The sequence below is a fragment of the Macrobrachium nipponense genome, chromosome 8, assembly GCF_015104395.2.
Source record: "Macrobrachium nipponense isolate FS-2020 chromosome 8, ASM1510439v2, whole genome shotgun sequence".
In the NCBI taxonomy this organism is placed as follows: domain Eukaryota; kingdom Metazoa; phylum Arthropoda; class Malacostraca; order Decapoda; family Palaemonidae; genus Macrobrachium; species Macrobrachium nipponense.
This window is the reverse complement of record NC_087203.1, coordinates 67,138,205-67,160,704: the sequence shown is the minus strand read 5'-3', so window position 1 is coordinate 67,160,704 and position 22,500 is coordinate 67,138,205. Positions and strand designations below refer to the sequence as shown.

Below are 22,500 nucleotides of genomic sequence, written 5' to 3'. Positions count from 1 at the left end.
GAGAGAGAGAGAGAGAGAGAGAGAGAGAGAGCCATTTGTCACTTTCTTTCTTGTGTTTAATGTACCACGCACTGCAACGCTGCTTCATCGCTATGCCACAAAACATCATAGACTTCGTAAATATGAATCATTTTCAGACCTCAAATGCCGCACAAACTCAAAGGACTCTTTGCGCAAAATTCATAAAAAACAATGAATGCGTACATCAATCAAATAAATAACGGCTTAAAGTTTCATTATCTTAAATGGAAACTCCTGAAAGCAAATCTAAAAAAAATCTTAGTTTTAGAACAGAGTTCCAAACTTGAAACTATCAGTCCCAAACACCTCTTATCAGCCGAAATCTCACAATTGCAAGAAAAATATTTAAAGTTAAAAAAAAAAAAAACTTGAAAACCTTTAATAATGAAAAATCCTTTTATACAAAGAAACGAGTCCAATACTCTAAACAATCAAAACTACTGAATTCAGAAAGTAAAAACCAATTTTTGAATTCAGTTTTGAACGCGACTCAACCCCGATCCGATCTCTTCGCTAGGAGGGAATGACTTGCGATTATAGACATTAAGTGAAAATTAAACACAAATAAATATTTTTTTTAAAGTGTGCGCAGTTATGCACGTAAAACCCCGCATTCTCTTCGGCTGTATTTGAATTACAGTAATCTTTACAATTACTTTACTGAAATTAGGAGACTTGCACTTCTACATGTTCCTAATCGCACCGTGTTATTTTTTTTTTTTTATCGCAACGTGTTATTTTTAAAGTCATACACACGCATACACACACAAATACACGGGTTTTGCGGGACCTCACAATCGTTCAGTATTCGTACGAAGTAGTAAAAATGCACAAAACACATTTCCCCTCAGACAATCTTGCAAAATACCTTGTTATTCTTGACACGCTGGTTGATATTCCTGGTGCCAATAAAAAGAAGTGTTAAAACAAAAAAGATGAAATAATGTGCAGATGAACAGTGAGTCCAGGCTTGTGAGTTTTGCTTTGGTATCGTTATTCAGAAAGGAAACACTTGATGATCTGCCAGAATTTCGATCTCATACCTTAGAGCAGATAGTGAGATATACAACTCTCCAAAATCACTTCGGCAGAATTGATTAAATATGTGTAAAAGAACAGAAACTAAATTTAACGGGAATTGTACTCTAATTGTTTTTGTATGGCAATGGGTAACCCTTTCTCTCCAACTATAAGCAATTTGTGTATGGAATTTTTTTAAAAGCAGGATATTAAACAAAACCAATCCACGCAATGAAATAAGGCTAAGATATGTTGACGTGGCGGCATATTGCGTGTTCGACCAGGATAACTAAAATGTAATATTTTTTTCTAAATTAAACCAATTTTCCCAAACTGAATTAAATGCAAAATTACTAATAATAATACACAGCAGTAGTAATGGGTCTAAATAAGGTGCATACAAGCAAAATAACTACCAATTTTTTATTATATAGTTTTATTCTGACCACGCAATGAAGTAAAAAAAAAAATATTTTTTAACTTCTAGGTTTTTAAGAGCGTTGCGTATATGGAGCCACAATGCATTATAAAAAAAGACAAAATCTTTTTTATGATAGCAGCAGAGAATCGTACGACAACAAAAAAAACCTGCTTGTACTATCTTATAGCATTAGTTTCAAAGACATTCCCCGTCTCTCTAATAACTTTGGAGTTAATACGTATTTAAGAACATAACACAGTAATAGCTTCAAGGATAATCCCATCTCCTTTAAGAACTTTGGAGTTGACGTAGCATTTGAGAACAATGGCACGATGAAACATACACTTGCTAAGAACTTTTCCCAACAGCACTATAAGATATGTATATTAAATCCCATTTTGCAACTTTTATATTGGTCAAACTGGAAAATCACCGGGAAAGAGAATAGAGCAGCGCAAAATACGTAACTATATGGACAGGGGAATGGTCTCTGTTCGTGCCATCAAATTGGCCGGGGTTAAGTGGACAGTTTATTCCAATAATATACTGAAAAGATACATTTTTAAATCTAGTTTTATAAAAGAAAGCTTCCATACGACTAAGAATATTAGCCGTAGAATGTATAAATTCGATTCACTTATTTAAAAAGATATATGTAAAATGTGTATTTTAAGGAGGGTAGTCTATTTGAAACTACAACACCGGTGTGGGCCCACCAGCGTAGATCAGAAAGATTTGAAAATGGAGCACTGACCTCAGATGGCGATGAGTCGACTACTCTTTCCCTCTCTTTTTCTATGATCGTTTGTACTGTCACTCTAGCATATACAGTGTCAATTCTAACTCTGTGTAGTATATGTCCTCTAGAAGCATTCTTACAAAACTAAAGACGAAACCGGTCAGGATTTATCATGACCTGTTTAATTTTTTCTTAAGGTTCATACGCATAGACATCACGTGTTCTCGTGATTTTAAGCATGCACACATTTACATATACATACATATATATATATATATATATATATATATATATATATATATATATATATATATATAAATTGTATATGTAAATGTGTGAATGCTTATAAAATACGAGAACGCGTGAGATATATAATATATATATATATATATATATATATATATATATATATATATATATATATGATATAGATATATATGTTTATATATAGACATAAATACATATATGTATATACATAATATGAATAATTCTCAATTTTAACCCCGTAGTAAAAGTGATTTAACAGGTTACATTTTGGTGGACTGCTGTTCACTAAGGTCTGATATTCTATTTCCCCTCGCTATCTCCATTCCGCTTGTTACTTGCACTGTCAACTTACAACGATTACATCGAAAGACAGAGTTATTGTTGTGTGTGTATAAACTGCATGAAGTGTACGATATTCTTTTTCTCAATACTCTGTCCTAAAACACGTCCAAGAACAACAATGTTTTTGTCGTTATGAAGAAAAACATCGTCTAAGTAGTTACCAGTCACGTCTTAGAGCAAGATGATCAACGACAAAATATGACCTTAATAAAGATAACATTGAATTTCAGGTATTTATGTTCAATATCCGTTTGCCTTACAAAAATTTCAATTCACATGTTTTTAAAAAATCACCAAATTAAAATCTCTCACTGAGAATTTTCATTACAATGGTCTCCTACCAAATACCAGCCACATCACTCCATTACAAATGAGCGCTCCAGCTGCAATACTCTCTACTGACCAAAGTGAAAGTCATCATAATGTTTAGGGTTAAGATGTATAAAAATTCTGTCACTTCTGCAAGGACTGCAAACTCTTTGAAGGTGACGCAATTGTATGAAACGAAGCGGTCTATTTGTAAACAAGTCTATGATTCTGAAGGATACTCATCGCAAGGAAGATTATAAATAAGTTTCACAGCCTATGGCAGAAGTTGCCACCACTCTGATCATAAAAAGGAATAAACGTACCCTTCAAACATACTCAAACACCCACAGGACATTCATAAATATAACATATAAAGGTACGCCTAGTGCCGCTTTTTTTCAACCGACCAATCAATAATAGAACTTCAAATACTACAAAGGTACAATTATGCTATACAATGATACCAATACACAGATGCCCACAAGCCCTAATTCTTGATAAAAACTATCTCTAACATTCACGAATACTAAAATATGGTAGACTTTCAACTAGAAACAGTAGTGTTAAAAATAACTATTTTTACTCCGTACACACGTCAAGCATACCTACACACACACACACTCTATAGCGGTCACAAACGCCACCTAAAAAAGTATAACTGCAACTATAACATAGCAAGCACTCGCTACCAGTCACTGGCACCCCTGAAGAAGTACAGAAATGCCACCACCACCAACAGCCACAAACAAAATCTAAAAAATCGAGAAATGTTGAACTCACCCGACATCGACCCAAATAAGCGAGGTTGCTGCCGTCCCTGACGAGGTGACACAAGGAGTCGTGGTTCTTCCCCTGGGTATCACAGGCTGGGCCCGAGGCCTCGGCCGGGCAAGCACCAGACATAGGAACTAGAAACACGGAAAAAACAGTACATTTTAATCTTAAAATAAGTAGATTTGAACCATTAGTCTCTAAGCCTTGAATATATACAATCTCATTTAAAAGAGCTGGTCTCAGCAATAGATCTTTTAGTCAGGAAAAAACTAGATTTGAGTCATGCATTTCCTTAAAAAAAACAAGTTTTCTGTACAGCATATATTGTATATGGACGGCCCATGAAACTCTCAGCCGCGGCCCGTGAAGCTTTCAGTCACGCTCCGGTGGTGGCCTATGTTGTTGGCACCTTTAGCAGTGCCAGACGCACGATGATAGCTAAATGTAACCTTACATATAAAAAAAAACTACTGATGCTAGAGGGCTGAAAGTTGGTATATTCGATGATTGAAGGGTGGATGACCAACACACCAATTTGCAGCCCTCTAGCCTCAGTAGTTTTTAAGATCTGAGGGCGGACAGGAAAAGCGCGGATGGCCAGACAAACGGCCATCTCAATAGTACTCTTTTACAGCAACTTAAAAAGGCGGGGTAACTTAAGGTATCATTTAACTTATCGTTCTTATGAAGAGGTCGTCTCACAACATAATATTTGGTAATTTTTATAATGTTCACCTTCAAAACGGTTTGCTTAATCTAGTTGATTCTTCCATAAGTTCTCCACAGTCATCTTTGGTTACTTTTTCGAAAGAAATCAATATTAATTTTCCCTTCCCTTTACTTCAACAAACACCTCTTCTGTTTCACTAAAAATGTGAGCTGGTCAGTTTATAGTGGCTATCAGCGTATCTATGAAAACACCCTTGTGGTCATGAAGAAATTCCTGAGGGCCAAGTTTCCATTAAATTTCTACTTCATTTTTATTTTCATATTAACTCGGCTGTCCAAACTCACCCCAAACTAGCACATCGTTAACACGGCAATATTTCAATTAACAGCCGAGTTAACAGTTACGAGCTATTGGATAAATGCAAGAACACTGGTTATGGACTGTTTATACGACAACTCCCCACACAAACATCGCCACGAGTTGAAAGGAGGACGAGAGAAATCTGTCCAATGGAAGAAAAGAAAATAAATAAGTGACGCCAGGGATGAATGGCGGAGGGCAACACATCGGTCTCCTGGTTCCCTCATAACTTCCCCTCCCTTCTATACATAAAATAAAACCTCAGTAAAAACAATGGACACAAATAACACAAAAAGCTAAGCAAAGCTGGCATACCAATGATCTCCCTCCGTCTACATCATATCAAAACACAAAGCGAAGAAACAGTTAATCCAAACAATGCACTCTTATCACTGATCTCCAACTTTCACCAAACTCAATATCAATTAACACACACAAAAAAAAAAAGGGGGGGGGGGGTGCCAAATAGTCAGACAAACCATTCTCGTCTTCTCCCTCCCATGCCTCTCTCACGAAAACAAATCAACACAACTACACAAATATAAAAATAAAAAATAAAAAGGAAAAATGCCAGTGTGGTACAAGGCATCCGTCTCTTTTTACACACGACCCATTCCTGCGTCTTGAGCCAAGCAAAATATAAATCACACGCGCAGCTCATCAGTATGCACAAGCTGATTAGACATTCATAAAACAAACAGTTGAGGGAGACCGAGAGGATGGACGGACGGACTGCCAAAAATGCAAACACGCACACACAAACACACACAATTCGTGATGAGCTCTTGCAAACAAAACATAAACAACCCAGCTAAAAGGACAACCATGCGCAGTCTCTTTCAATTTATGGGTTTGTTAACACGACAGTATACATTTCAGGGATGCTTTCTTTATCAGCTTATTCGTCTGTTAATCCTTAAGAAATATTTCTTTTACACTGCCAGCCGTTTCCCTTCATACTGATTGACTCCACAGAAAAACCAGACAACTGTCACAGTCAGGTTCAATTTCCAACTCCTGAATCAAGAAGGAACCCCTTGTGCAGAGCAGTTCCACAGCATCAGCCCTTCATGTACCAGCTAGAAATGCCTCATTTTTAAATATTTTTTATTCTGTGACTGAGGTAATAGCGAAGGGACTCCTCATCTTGTGAATGCGAGGTTATATTAACCAGTCTTTCGTTTCATCATTTTCTAAGCACGATGCTGCATCTGGAGTTATGGTTTGGGACTCTTGGTTAGACACCAGGCCAAGACAAGACAACGTAAATAATATGATCTTTCACCATCTGTTTTTACAGTACATGTTACCACGAACACAACGCACATGCATTCTGGTATATTCCTCTCTCTCTCTCTCTCTCTCTCTCTCTCTCTCTCTCTCTCTCTCTCTCTCTCTCTCTCTTCATGAACTCGGCTTACATACATGTCTCCGAGTACACACGCCTCACTCGCTCCCTGTAACGCCAGTTACTTGTGTCAATAAATTAAATCTCTCTCTCAGCATGAACACACCGTGCACGTACGGTATGTTCATGCACATCTCTCTCTCTCTCTCTCTCTCTCTCTCTCTCTCTCTCTCTCTCTCTCTCAGCATGCACACAACGTAAACGCATCTGAGTACATCTCTCTTTCTCTGTTGTATATTACACCCTATTGTCTCATACTCACCACATATGTGCTGCGGACAAGAGGTGGTTGGCAAGGTAAGACATATGGCAGGGGCAGACACACACACCTCTCCCCGCCCACACCTGACGCCCGCGCAGGCGTCCAAAATGCCACAGTCGCCTGCCACCCACGACCCTTCGTCCAAGCCAGAACACCTGCCAAATGTTGAATTAAAAGCAAGTCACGTATGTGCGCCTTTTATTGCTTGGTTGGTGCAGAGCTATAAAGGCAGAGATTAAGGTCACACGTCACTGGCTGTTCGTGGGATTGGTATGACTGTTATTCATAGCTAAGTGCAAAGGATATGGCATGACCGGAAGATATTCCGTAGCTGCCTAAGCGATGACACTTTCTATAAAAGACTGATATTTTTTAAATTGTGCTTTTCATTGATAACACGACGCAATAAAGCAATAACGATCAAGTCGCAAATGATGAGGTATACTTTCAATGATATCCAGATCCCATGTTTACAGACAAACTTCATTTTCTTAACTAAAAACATTGAATAATTGACTGTTATGAATCTACACACATATACTTATATAATCATATAATAATTATGGTTTTTTTTTACATGACCATAAATACAGTGACACATTATCTTCAAATAGATTAGCATGGACGTATCCATATAAGGAGTCCGTAATGTCCGTCTTTACAAGAGCAAGATTCCCACATGAAAGCTCCAAGAGTGGAGCATTCATGTGATATTACGAGTGACTTGTGCTCCTCTTAGGATTGAATTGAATTAAATATAAAATTTAGGCCAAAGGCCAAGCATGGGGACCTATTAGGTCATTCAACGCTGAAACGGAAATTAACAGTTAAAAGTTTGACAGGTAATAATAATAATAATAATAATATTTTTTTTTAAAACTAATCTCTGTTATTTATTTCAAAGGATCAACTTATTCTTTGGACACTTGAATTTTTAGTCAATGGCCCGCTGTGGGCTTCTTCCATATGAATAGGGTTCATCTTCTGAATAATAATAATAATAATAATAATAATAATAATAATAATAATAATAATAATAATAATAATAATAATAACAATAATAATAATTGTGTCACGGGGCATTAATAAAGATGAGATGTGATGCCCTTAAAACTGTGTATTTTACTCTGTACTCAAAAATTCTGATCTTATGACAATCTAAGCAGTTTGTCTGGAGCTTCGGATGTCATAAATGTGCACTGTGCTTCCTCATACTACACCTATAACTGGCAGTCGATAAGACCGAGTGCTCGTGCGTTTGCATGTGTCATTATATACGGTTGTTCTCACCTGGCCAGGCACTCTGAGGGGAACGTGCGCCCATTGGAAGCGCACACAGGCACCCAGTGATCGGTACACCCACAAGGCAGCTCTCCCGAACCTGTGCTTCTCTGGAGAGACCTGGAGACGAGGCCTGAGCCCAAGCCTGGAAGAGAGCAACATGAAGCGACGTTATTACTTTAAAGTTATGTTGGTGTCAAAGCATCTGGGGTTAATGTCACCGAAGGCAGTGTCGATAATGCATTTACTTGACTTTCCCGTCAGCAAAAATCAAATCCCACAAAAATAATTGACCTTTACACAATATTCAATCATAATCAAGATACCAAAAAAACTGTCTACACCCAAGTCATTACAGATACTAAAATCAGAATCTGAGAAAATAACGCTTAAACATGACGGCAAGTATAAACGATTACGATGAGCATGCTGAAACCTAACTTGCAGATTTGATTTTGGCTAAATAATAAACAATTCACCAATTACTGTTTAACCATACTTACTGCATCATTCTATGTACTGCACCCTCACCGAAAAAAAGGGAAACGTCTTTTTATCTAAGTTTACTACTACTTCAATAGTAGTAAGCAGAGATATACTTTGCTTTTCTAACTTCCGTTCTAGTTTATTTTAAGACAGTTCTACTAGAGATTTCTTTATCTTTGCGTTTAATAGGCATAGATATTCCAGAGTATTATAAGGACCACCCTTACAGAACAATTGACGAGAGCTTCTAGATACATTACATGCCTCGCCAACAGTCTGGTAAACACCACCGGCCAAAAAGGAGGCGTGGCCTATCTCTCATCTGTATAAAAACGCAGTTATAAGGTTATCCTTTGATTCTAATAAAAGCTGATTACTCTACGTTACGGGCAACACAACGCACTGGTGCCCAATCGTTGGGTACAGAGATATCACATTACAGCAGGCTATCTCCATGACATTTTGAAGCCAAACAAGTGTGTTACAAGAGTGATAACGCTCCGCATGCACAGTCCATTGGCGTCGAAACATCTGCCATTAACACTTGCAGCTACATACAGAAGTAGTATATCGCAAGAGTCAAAGCGCCGGCAACTGATAAACAATGATAAAATTCGAGTTTCCTTTTACTGAAAACAGAGACTTTTCTTCATTTCTGGAATTAGAGGAATTTATTTCTGGTGACTAGAAATTCATGTCTCAATATAATGTGGTTCGGATCCCACAAGAGCTGTGGTTCCCGTTGCTAGGTAACCAATTGGTTCCTAGCCTCGTAGACTATCTCATCCTTCGGTGTGGTGAAACTAAGGTATACTTACTTGCTTCTTCATTTCTGGTCCTTTTTATTTCTAGACTCAATCAGATTTTGACGTAGGATTGCAACAGTAAAGAAAGGAGTGATCATCACGAGTTACATGTATAATTAACACCTTCTACAACGCTAACACCCATAAAAGTCATCGACGACAGCGACCCTACCTGTGTTCACGGGCAAGAACCGATGCAGGTGTTGGGGACAGGTGGGCCGCGGAACACAGGTGAGCTCCCCGGCGTGACAGACGCACAATTCACAGCCGACCACCACCTCGGTGTCGTGATCTAAATAAACAGATGAGAAGGCGTGGAAATTGACATGCAAGTTGCATACTATGCAGGTGTGAATAAGTTACGAGGGAAAATAACCTTTATTAAACGTAGAAATTAAAAATAAGTTCCTTTTGACTTAAAACTTATATCCAGATACTTAGAAATTAATAGTATTCCGTTTGATTTCAATACTGATGATAGTAACAACTTGTTGATTATTTATATGGTGCTATTCATTTTCAACATTAATTTTTATCGCAAAAAGGCCTAGGGCAAAAACAGAGAGAGAGAGAGAGAGAGAGAGAGAGAGAGAGAGAGAGAGAGTTGACTCTGTCATAAGGTTATCTGCTGAAGATTTAAAGAAAAGAAAGAGAGACAAATGTAAACAAAAGGATGCAGGTGAAATGAGAAAAATTGAATAAAAAAGGCAATATGAACCGAACCAAAGGATACTCACCAAATTTGGAGGTGCCCAACCAGCAGGGGGCCGGGTCGACACACGGCAGGTACCTGCACGCCTCCAATTCCCCTTTGCTTCCACACTCGCACACACGCCCACATCTCTCTAATCCTGAGCTACTGGAATGAAGGAAGGAACATCTCATAGATTTCATGTCGTTGTTCTTCATGATTGAGCTGGCGTTATCCCAGCACGGGCTCTTGCTCACAGCGCAGCCCATGAGTGTCATTCAATCATTTGAATTGATAAAATGGCCATGAGCAAAATTTGTATAAACAGTAGTGTGAAAGCGTAAATATGGTCATGGTGATGGAGCGTGATACATGCATACATACATACACATAATATTATATGTATGTATGTATGTATGTATGTATTACAAAAACCCGTTTGTTTTGTTAGGGAATGGCTAATAAAACAAGCATGCGTCTGAATGAATATCATGTTCCTCACTCTTTCCATTCTTACACCTTTGCCACTTGAAGAAAGTAAGTGAAAACCCTTGTTTCTTTTTGTCTTTCTTCGGTTTTTAGAGGGAGTCATTGAGACTATTCTGTACTCATCGTCTTCTACGTCTGTGACTGCTGGGTCGTTTATTGGTTCAAATTCTGGCTCTTCGCTTAATATGTTTCGTCTTTGTTTTGACGTCTGCTATAGCTCAGCAAGATCTGAACATGTTTTCTAAAACTTACTTCGATAAAAAATAAAGGCAACACTGACGAGGGTTTTTATTTACGACAAAAATCAATTAATGACTAATAACTAATAAATATATAGCACAGAAAACGACCTAATCTGTTGTCTTATCGTTTATGATGCATATTAGTATTCCTTTCCAACTTTTGAAGTGGACAACCAACCAACCTGAAAGGAACACTGACGAAGGCACCGACGGGAACGGCAACATTTGAGACTTCCCCCAAGGTACAGGCGGGCGTACACACATAAGGGCGGCACGGCTCTGCCGCACGGCACTCACTATTGATGGTGCAAACGGAGCGGCCGGGGCAAGGCGAAGGACGGCACGGGGAGGTAGGGACTCGCCACGGGGGCTCGTTGGGCACCAGTGATGGCGACAAGAAGGCCGTGAGCGACACACACGGACTTCCCGGAGGGGGACTCAGGGTACCGCAGACGGAGGCCGCCGTCACTCCCCCTTCGGAGGAACCAGCGTCCTCCACGCACCTGAAGGAAAGGAAAGGATCCGTCAGGAAGGTTTTATCACGATTTTGTACTTCGACGTGTTTTTTTTTTAACATTGTTGTGACGCCCTTTAATCGTTCTAAATCAATATTTAAACCGTCTGAACTAGGAGCAGTTCACAAGTAATGACACCAGGGTAAAAAGAAAGCATTTGTATAGCGTATTATGACAAGTTAAATCTGAACAAACTAGCTAGTCCTTTAGATGTGTCCATTATTTTCCAGGTTCTATTAAGTATCTATAAGGATGATACCTGACATCACAAAATAAAGCGCACAATAATTCATTAAAGAAAATAAGAAAATGAAGTGTTATATTGCTTAAAAGCTAATGGATCCCATATCATTCATAAATCCGAAATGAAACTTGCTGACCAGTTGCCACATGGCAGAGATGTAAGTTTAATCAGTTGCTCAAGGACATCAAACAATAAAATAAATAATGAAATAATTCTGAAATTTATGCATTATGAAAAAAATAAAAAGAATTGGTCAAAGGTTTCAGGTAGACTAGGCTAGTGGAGAGAAATGAGCATCACTTCACTGAAGACAAAGGAAAGTTATGGCTAGAATAGTTCATAATACAAATAACAAATGAGATCAGAAATATTGTTAATGAAACCATTTCCGTATTCGGCGGTGGAATTGGGCTTCTAATCGGGTTTGAAGCTTTTGTTCGTTTTTAATTTATGAAGTTGCAGTGAAAACAGCTTTTTTTTTTTTTGCGACAAACCAGCCTTTCCAAATTTAATCTCTGACACAGGATGCTGAAGAACGACAGCGAGGAAAGACGTTTGATGGCCGAGACTTTAAAACCTATAACATGATTGCTTACGTGCAAATAGCAAGATCTTAATAACTTCTATATTCCATTTTCTATATTCAACTTCAACATTGTTTTAATATATATATATATATATATATATATATATATATATATATATAATATATATATCTATATATATATATATTAGTGGTCACTAAATTCTAACAAATATTCCCATATGATCTCTTAACATACTTGCATATTGAATATTCGATACGTGAAAAATTCAAATAAATACCTAGATAACAGTTTGACACAGTCGTGCCAACATATGGCGTTGGTGAGGGAGGTCGGGTGACAAGGCCGCAGGTGCAGCGAGCAAGCAACGGCCTTCCAGAGTTCCAGCTGGCACTCGGTGACGCTCCTGAGGGGCACGGAGGCAGCCAGTCCTGGAAGCGTCAGCGTGCGACTTTCCTGCCACAACTTCAGGTCCTCCTCGGCCGCGGCGTCGGCCCTCGCGTTGCAAGAGCGGAAAAGGTCGTTCGGCCTGTGGTTGAAGTTGGTGCAGAAGGAGAGTCCAGAGCACCCCTGCTGGCAAGGGGCGTCGGCCTCCCAGAGGCAAGCGAAGAGGGACGCCTCCTGCGGGCGGGTCAGGCATGAGGTTTGCAAGGCGTCCCAAGCCCGGCCCCATTCTTTGGAAAAGGCGCGGCTGCACAGACCGCGGCACTCCGCTGACACAGCCCGGCTACAGCAGCCCAGTTTAGCAGCATCTAGGCCTAGGCGACCAAGCTTCGATACCTTGGAAATTAAGGGAAAGCAAGTTAACTTGACCATAAAACTTATTGGAACTGAAAATGGAAAAAACAATGTTTCGTATGTATTGTGAAAACTCCTTTTTATCAAAATCTCACATATACAAAAGCAATAATAACTGAAATTTATAATTAACAGTTTTGCTCAACCATTCTTTAACTCTCATAGTCTAGAGTTTCAGTGAATCGTGACCCCGGTCTGAAGCTGCCAGTGACCCTGTTTTTTCAAAATCATGACTATCCTCGGTTCTGTTGTTTTTTTCAAAAGAAAACAAAAGGCAGGCAACAACCAACACATGAAACTGAACGAACAGTACTTACTTGTCTCACTTCTGGTGCGACGCCCTCACTATGTCGAAACAGGCACTTCCAGACACCGATCTGGAAATAAAGAGCAAACTGCTATTTACTTACGTGTGAAAAGAATGAAGGTATCCTTCGCATCCATGTCGAAATTCAACTTTCTTTTTGGTAAAAAATAACGTAAATTACGCAAGTGACTTTTTCACACGAAGAACAAAAGCAGATGATAACCCAGTTGTTGAAAAGGGATAAATAATATGGAAAGAGGAAAAAATGGATGTAAAGAAAGGGCAATTCTGTTCATTAGAAAATGATACCCCTCATGTCAGCCTCTGCATTAGCATAAAAAGACGGACTCCTACCGTGAGGTCGACTGCCCCACAAGCGTCCTCGAGTTGGTCTAAAATATCCTGCTGCGGTGCCTCGGACGTCAAGACAATTCGGCAAGCGGCCCTACAGGTCGCAAGGTCAGATGCCGCACAGCAGTGTAGGTCTGGAAAGAAGAAAAGGAAGAAAAATAAATACAAAGAGAGATTTGGAAGGATCCTACTAAACGATGCACATCTGTAGAGAAAACAAAGAATAAAAATACCTCAAATCCTACAGAATATTCTGTTTATTTAATTTCTGAAACATCTCTCCGTATTTCACGACACAATTTCCCCCATTTTGGTAGCTCTCAACACATCACATTAGACGCTGACATCAGAAAAGCCCAAAGTGTCAATACAAAACTATGGACATGAAATCGACAACGAGCAACAATAAGCGGCACAAATCCCTTCGAGCTTTTTTGTCGGAATATTCAGCATCTCGAGACTCCAATTTGGAAGTCTTCACTAGGAAACTTACCGCAAGATATATTGAACTTTATTTCATAACAACGAACCTCTCGGCTTGGTTAAACTATGTGTCTTACCTATTATTTCATAAGAACGAACCTGTCGGCTTGGTTAAACTATATGTCTTACCTAAAATGGACTAACTTACTTCTCTCTGGCCTGTGGGCGGGGGTGGTGCGGATGAGCGAGTGGGCGCAGCGGGTGACGTGGGCGTGCGCCCGGCAATCCTTGGTGAGGCGGTGCCGCAAGCGACGGGACGGAGTGCGGGCGGAGAAGACGGCCTCGCAGGATGCCCGGCACCGATAGGATTGCGTGCGCGCGCAACAGCCAGCGCCTTCCTGGAGATACACGAAAACAAATAACGACAGAAATAACAATAAGCATCATTCTAATGGCGGACCTAGACAGCCCGGCAAGTTATTGTACCCGTCCGCTAAACTTCTAGAGAGAGAGAGAGAGAGAGAGAGCGTCAGAATATTCTACGAATCGAAAGAAGAGCTACCGTTGTCTGCGGTATTTTTAAATAGAGAGAGAGAGAGAGAGAGAGAGAGAGAGAGAGAGAGAGAGAGAGAGAGAGAGAGAGAGAGAATTTTAATCAATTCAAACATCAGAAGAAGAAAAAATCACCTGCATGCGCTGAACACACTCGAAGAAATCAATCTCGTGGGAGGCCCTGCACGAAGGAGTGAGCTGTGGAGCGTCATGCGCCTGCAGACAGGTCACCTGGCACTTGGGGGACAGGGCCAGCCTGCAGCAGGGTCGCCCCCACCATCCTACACCTTCGGAAACTTCTGCAAATGGAAAGGGAAACGCCTTCAATAAATTAGGTTCCTATAACTATAAACAGTTTAGATAACTTAAGCTTATATAATATACAATGATACTAATAATTGAGAATAATAATGGCCGTTGCATTGATATTAACCTTTCCCCGTTTTTGAAATATTCTCTTTTCAAATGTATTATTATAGGAAAATAATATGAAGCCAGACGGTCATTATCTTTAACAAAACATTCTTCAATACGGGTATTCTACATAAATAATTTAAAAAATAATAAGCATGTTCCATGAATACTTTACGGTATCCATGGAAAGTGGCCTCACGCTCAAAGCATCCTCGGCTATCTAAAGGCACTGGAATCTTTCTGTTCTCAAAACTGCAATTGTAACCAACATATCTAAATGCGTTCAGTGTTTTTATTACAACTGCTTCAAAAAAATGCAAATTGGCAACGACTTATGTATCGCCACCTCAGAAGAAAAATCATTTTACGTAAAAATCCTAGCATTAGAAGACAGAACTAATCACTTTTCCTATAATTGCCTAAGCCTTTATGTGCATATGGTGCTGGAGATCCATCGCAATTTATTGGCCACTATTTATTCTTGCATTGAATAGTCGGGCACACATACTAACTGGCCAGTTCAGAAACTCGCATATTCTTGGAAATTTATCATTCCCATAACAACTCTCTCTCTCTCTCTCTCTCTCTCTCTCTCTCTCTCTCTCTCAATATGAAACTTAAGTACGCGACAGAAGCAGATCTCCACGTACCTGCCAGAGTGTTGTTGAAACATCCCCAAAATTCTTTCTGAAAAGAAAAAGAGGAAGATGCGATTACGTGAACGAAGTTTGTCAATAAGAAGCTGTAATGCTCTTTCGCATTCAAGTAAACCCTCTTCTGTTTGAGGGTCTTTCGGTCTTGTGCTCTTTAATTTATCATTCCTTGAGAGAATTCTGCGGTAGACAAGGAGAGGTTTTGTTTTATGAATAACTTTTCTTTTGCCACTCTATTTCTTATGCCTTTCAAACGTTGAGTGCGCAGTCTGCTTGTCAAATACGTCATAGGGGCCTGATTCTTATTCTTTTCGTTACTTTTCAATTGTTTTCACAGTAAAATCTCAAACTGTTTTCTTGTCACCATTTCACTTTTCCTTCCTTTCATCGGGCATGGATACCTAAAGGCATCACATGCTGCCTTTTCTATCGATCTCTACCAAGTATGTAGAAACCGTCCATTAAGAATACATTCATCTCATTTAATTATTCACAGGTTATCTTCAAATATACAGCAGCTCCCAAGAAAAATATCAATTATTTCACAATAAATATGAATGCAACTAATAATGCAATTTACACTAATCAAACAATGACTTCATATCCTTTTTCCTAGCTGGGGCTGAACTTTAGAAAATATACAGGCATCTGAGTGGACCAATCTCTATATTACATTGTATCTTTCTTCCATAACCTCTCTTCTCTTTTTGAGATTTGTATAATGTTTGCTCTCAGGTCGAAACGTTTCACATCTTGCCATTTGCCCTTTGCTCTCGCACTGAAATAAAAATATTCAAAAAAAATATTCAAACTACAACTTTATCATCAATATAAACACGGTTCTGGATCATTAAGTGTGTACTGACAGAACCTAACCGTCTGTGGTCTGCACCTAATAATTATGAGAGATAGACAAAGAACTTAGACTAAAAATTCAAGGTTAAATAATAAAAGCAAACATTCACTTCCATACGAATTTAATAAGGAGAAATTTTATAATATGAAGAGCTCTCTCTCTCTCTCTCTCTCTCTCTCTCTCTCTCTCTCTCTCTCTCTCTCTCTCTCTCGTAATTTTATCTTTATCAGAGCCCGCCAATATCGTTTTTGATGATTGTATTTAACTTGGCCTGCGGTATATTTCATTATTTTGCGCCGTTATCTCTCTCTCTCTCTCTCTCTCTCTCTCTCTCTCTCTCTCTCTCTCTCTCTCCCCGCCGCCTGAAAACCGCACCAGTGGTGAGCACCAAAAGGGAATAAGGGATGATCTGTGCGTCCTTAATTACCGCCGAAGGAAGCCTTGAAGAGAACATCATCAGTTTTAATCCGGCAATTGAAACCTTCGATCGCCCAAGACCTCAGGACCGTCTTGAAGAAATAATCCCTATATTTAGGAAATTGCAGGGCAGGGGTGCGGGTCATGGGGAGGGGGGGGGGGTTATGGAAGGGTAGATACCCTTGGCCGGTTTCGGATGTTCAGCTTCCATCCGAGAGGATGAAGAGCAGTCTTTATCCGGTGCTTTTTTCTTTAATTACTTATAATGGCTCATGATGAACACATTGTATAATGCAAGCGCTGATTTTCTACTTATCTTTGGTGGCGGCGCCGAGCGAGTCATGGTGGCCGGGTTGAGCATTAGCCCCCATTATCGAAATTTTGTAAGAAATGGTCGTGGTCAGTACCTAATGGGGCTAAACACTGCTTACGGTCTAAGGCTGCTTTGGATCAATTCATCCTCTTACCGCTTTATAAGTACAAAAGCATCTATCTTACACTGCTTAAATTTGGACAGGATTTAGATTAAGGATTTGCCATAATAGTTGTCAAAGGAATGTATTCAAAAACATTTCTTAGATCCTATTTTCCAAAAGCAGAGCTGCAAGATACGCTTTGGTATATATTACTTTCTTTCATATATGTATTTGTTATCGTAACAACTGAGCTGTATCACGTGCAACTCTCTAAATAACGATTGTACCTATATTGCTACTAAGTTAGAATTTCCGTTTCGTACAAGACTGTCTTATATTCATTTAAGTCTGGCTGCAATATAAATACGACCTGCTCTCGGAAAATATTTACTGCCAATGCACTTACGAGCTACGGTACGGATGTAAGACACGATAATTTTCGCATCTCTCTCTCTCTCTCTCTCTCTCTCTCTCTCTCTCTCTCTCTCTCTCTCTCTCTCTCTCTCTCTTTCACAGCGTAGAGGTAGAGCTCTCGGCTCACATCGAAGGAACCAATGTTCGATACAAGGAGGCGGGAACGACATAGGTGAATTTCCTTAAAGATTAAATGAAGTGTTTGGAAGTTCGTCAAATTTTGTGTATCGCAGATGGAGTGAAGAACTGAAGAGAGAAAACAAGTAAATTATCAGTCCTCAGTTAAAATGAGTCCCAAGGTGCGTATGTAAACGCGTGTGAAATGATATCGTTAGAACAAACGTGGGTTTCGACTATGTAATCTGCAGCCCAGCGGGTACAACCATTCACCGTAATTCTGCGTGGGCGTGGCCGAGGGTTGTTTTATATCATTTTCTTCCTCTTATATATACTTTCTTTCTTCCTTATCTTATACGCAGACATTTATTATTATTATTATTATTAACTATGATGCGACCTTACTTGCAAAAGAAGGATGCTGCAAGGTCCACAGTTCCAATGGAGAAAACAGCCCCGCACCGATAAACCATTACAACAGAAGAGAATAAAGCAGACGGAAAAATTAAGGGAAATAATTATGACAAAACAATCAACCTGCAATAATCGCCAACTTAACAATATATAATATATATATATATATATATATATATATATATATATATATATATATATATATATATATATATATATATATAATTGTTAAGTTGGCGATTATTGCAGGTTGATTGTTTTGTCATAATTATTTCCCTTAATTTTTCCGTCTGCTTTATTCTCTTCTGTTGTAATGGTTTATAATATATATATATATATAATATATATATATATATATATTATTATATATATCTATATATATATATATATATATATATATATATATATATATAATATATATATATATATATATATATATATATATATATATATATATATATATATATATATATATATATATAGTATTCGTACCTTTCTATAACTTCCAGATTTCGCCGACTCAACTACATAATGAAGATCACTCCTTAATAATTTTTTTTAAATAAGGTTAAAGAATGAAAATTGGGAAAACAGGAATTATTGGAATAAAGAAAAAAAATGGGAAAAACAGGAATTACTGGAAGTCCCAAAATATCCAAGACCTTAACTGAAAACTGAGACCAAAGGCTATGTGACAATGATGAAAAAAAGCAAATTAAGGAATGTGTAATAACAGAAAAGAGCATTCATAGGTAAAAAAAAAAAAAAAAAAACACGGGCCAAGTTGATAAAAATCTGTGGAGAGAGAAAGAGGGAGAGAATTTGTAAACAGTTCCATCTGCCACGTCCGATTTGTTCTCTCTTTCCCGGCCCAGGATGCAATACACAACAGTCAACAGACCACCATGGGAAAAGTGACTCTGGGTCTAACACTACACGTGTCACCAACCCCCTTCCCGAAGCCCCCATGTCACTCCAAAACCTCGAAGGACCGAAAAATCCTGACGCCGCGCCCACAACAGGAAGATAAAATAAACCACAACATCCATTTCCTTTAAGCACAAGATCACTGGAGGCATCTACTACTCTTTATGTACAGACCGGAAAACTTCGAACTCTATTTTACCCCTAATCTCAGCCATATCATGTCAACGTCTTACTTCTTTTACCTTATTGTTTGTTTGTTTGTTTGTTTGGATGGTGTTTTTACGTTGCATGGAACCAGTGGTTATTCAGCAAAGGGACCAACGGCTTTACGTGACTTCCGAACCACGTCGGGAGTGAACTTCTATCACCAGAAATACACATCTCTCACTCCTCAATGGTATGGCCGAGAATCGAACTCGCGACCACCATACCAACCATGCCACTGAGGCGCTATTAACTAGTTCTCTCTCTCTCTCTCTCTCTCTCTCTCTCTCTAAAACCATTCACAATCTATATATATACACGTATATCTACAGCAGGACCTTCCATACCAAAATTGTGGATATAAGTAGCTTACAATGACAGAATGAAACGGAATACAGCAGCATTTAAATCAACAATAATATCAGCAGCAGCAGCAGCAGTAGTACTGGTGGTGGTGGTGGTAGTTGTAGTAGTAGAGGTAATGACGGTATTAGTAAAAGAGCGCGTAACATTTTTGTTTTACCCGAATTAAATTCCGACTAACTACACTACTGCGTACTATTATATAACTCCTAGCAGACAATACGCGTCTTTGTGTACGGGTGTGTGCGTTTGTATATGTATGTGTGTGTGTGTGTATGTGTGTAAATGTAGGGTACTGATCGTTTCTATCTAACTGGCTTCAAAACAAGAATCCCATTGACGCCAGAGAGAGAGAGAGAGAGAGAGAGAGAGAGAGGGAGAGAGAGAGAGAGATTCTCTTTCCCGATGGCTACTTTCGCTCCCAATCAGCTTAACCCTTCCTCTCTAATGACTCATTACCGATAATTAGTCCATTAAAAGTCCACAAAAGGTACGAATTAAAAAGTCCCTTTGAAGTTGCGGGAGATCCCATCAAAAATACTTAAACGCGGCTGAGGTACTTTTTATGCTTCTCTCCACACTGTATTTTTGTTTCATGTTGGCGGCGGCGATGGTGGTGGTTGGTGGTGATTTAATGGTGGAGGTTCAATCAATGGCAAGTATTTGAGGAGGTGTCATTCCAAAAGACAACACCACCACTAATGATATACAATGATAATAATATAAAGTAATACTGATAATGAGACAGACAATAAAATCATTAGGGCACGGTTTCCCGTGTCGCAAATGATGATAATGGTTGCATGTCATTGGTGAATTGCCCTGCTCAGATGTTATCTTCGACGAATTTTTAAAGTCATAACCGTCCACTTGACTGAGGATGAACGTAGCACAAATTCGAAAGCTTTTAATATTTATTAAAGATCGTCGACTCTCACATGCTATATTATTGTGGACCTGCAACCAATAAAATAACAAATTCTTCGTAAGTTATATTTTTCCCAGTTATACTTACCTCGAACTGCTTTTATAGGAGATACCTTATGACAACAAATCTAAGAAAAATAAATCCACATTGCGAAAAGCTGATCTTTCCTTGATATAAACCCCAAGAGTTTTCGGGGGTCGTTATCTAGGACTAGCATTTCTTAGAGGTCGTTATCTTTATGATACTTACAGTCTTTTGTTGATGTTCTTACGATCATCCCGGTGTGCTTGTACTAAACGCGCCGCGAAGGTGGATACTACATAGCTGATTTAAACCCTTGGGGCCACTATTACTATCTAGGAAAGGTCGCGCAAATCTTCCTTCTTATCCAGAAATGGAAAATTTTGTATACGAAAATGAAGCTGTACAGCCGAAAACTGAGGGACTTTCAGCCATTCAGAGCTTGAGACAGTGAAAAAAGGGAGTTGGAGTGGATGGACAGCGATGCGGAAGAAAGGAAGTGGGGTGCAGCTAAGGGCCGAAGGGACGCTGCGAACCGGCTTTTGTAATGACTACAGCACACTTTGTGGGGTGCACTGCCAGCAGTAACCTCCAACGGGGTGAAAAATGATTTTCTTTCATCAACACAAAGCTCCAAGAACAGCGACGCTACAGTTCCCCTTCGCTAGTCACTCTATGCTAAATGGGCAGATAAGATAACTTACCCGAGACAGATATTGTACGTTTGACAACCCCCAACCCCCCTTTATCGAGTACGAACAGCCTCTGGCACTCTGCCTGGCACCTAAGGCCACAACAAAACTAAATGAAGGTAGACACATTGCTCCGAGACTTCAAAGGAAGCCGCCCAACAGGTTGTCTCTATCAATCTCTCTGGAGGTAAAGAGTACAGGGTCAATTTAGTCTTTCTGGTGGATGTTGTCTTCTCACTCTTGGTTGCTTCCATTTCAAAGGGGTTTACAAAAGGAGAACTGATCACACCGAGAGAAATTAAATGACGTACTGTACTATAAACCATCTACACTTTCTATTCAGTACCTACCGTAAAACACCCTATCTCATATATGTAAACACGCACGCATAAACACACACACACACACACACACACACACATATATATATATATATATATATATATATATATATATATATATATGTATATATATATATATATATATATGTATATATATATATATATATATATATATATATATATATATATATATATATATATATAAAGGTTTTTTGCCACGAAGGAAAAAATGAAAAAAAGCGAGATAGCCAAGTACTTTCGGTCCTGTTCGGACCCTTTACTGAGGCATTATTCATTTATTCCTTCGTGGCAAAAACCTTCATTTATACATAGCATCACGTGTTATATACTTCGTGATCAAAGTATTCATATATATATATATCTATATATATATATGTAACGTATATATATATATAATATATATTCAATAAAGCAAGAAGTCCACGTACTTGAGAGTATCATCAAATCCACGCAAGTAGCGAATGAAAAACGGGACTTGGAACAAGTACTTTTGCAGTATATTCTATATTTTCAAGTTCACACTTAGTAAAAAAAACAGTTTACAGAGCTTTATATGCAAAATTATAACGTGATTTCAGGTCTGAACGTCATCAGTAAAACGTATCCAAAAATTTTAGGAATATATGATACATACATATATGATGTGTGAAGAATTTAAAGGAAAGCGATGAATGATATTGGTAATATAATTACCAAATCGTAAAATTTAAGGTGAACAATCCTTCTTCTCTTATGAAAATTCGATGAATGTTGTCCTAGCTAAAAATAAGTCCGTCCTGAATGAGTTTCGACAATCCCGATGATATAATAATAATAATAATAATAATAATAATAATAATAATATGTCGGTTCTAACCCTTCATTTAAGCAAATGTTTTAAATTTGACTGCTGCTATAATGCCATTCAATTCAAAATAGCTTTTTTTCTATTCTTCTGAAGTTGTCTTTTTCTTCTTCCAAAAGAAATGACAACACCAGA

General features: G+C 38.6%; 1 protein-coding gene across 2 annotated transcripts in view; it reads right to left on the bottom strand.

The window, feature by feature from the left end:
- LOC135222817 (reversion-inducing cysteine-rich protein with Kazal motifs-like) overlaps positions 1–22,500 on the bottom strand; it is a 162,673-nt gene that overhangs the window by 29,183 nt on the left and 110,990 nt on the right. Inside the window, exons 4-15 of one of the 2 annotated variants that reach the window (XM_064261125.1) lie at positions 15,388–15,424; positions 14,459–14,622; positions 13,980–14,169; positions 13,352–13,482; positions 13,008–13,067; positions 12,173–12,672; positions 10,771–11,091; positions 9,904–10,022; positions 9,339–9,458; positions 7,884–8,019; positions 6,594–6,748; positions 3,900–4,027 (exon numbers count right to left, since the gene is read on the bottom strand). In XM_064261125.1, the coding sequence (XP_064117195.1) occupies positions 3,900–4,027; positions 6,594–6,748; positions 7,884–8,019; positions 9,339–9,458; positions 9,904–10,022; positions 10,771–11,091; positions 12,173–12,672; positions 13,008–13,067; positions 13,352–13,482; positions 13,980–14,169; positions 14,459–14,622; positions 15,388–15,424 (2,061 nt within the window). Of the gene's footprint in view, positions 1–3,899; positions 4,028–6,593; positions 6,749–7,883; positions 8,020–9,338; positions 9,459–9,903; positions 10,026–10,770; positions 11,092–12,172; positions 12,673–13,007; positions 13,068–13,351; positions 13,483–13,979; positions 14,170–14,458; positions 14,623–15,387; positions 15,425–22,500 lie in introns of both variants that reach the window. The other variant, XM_064261124.1, reaches the window with a different exon arrangement.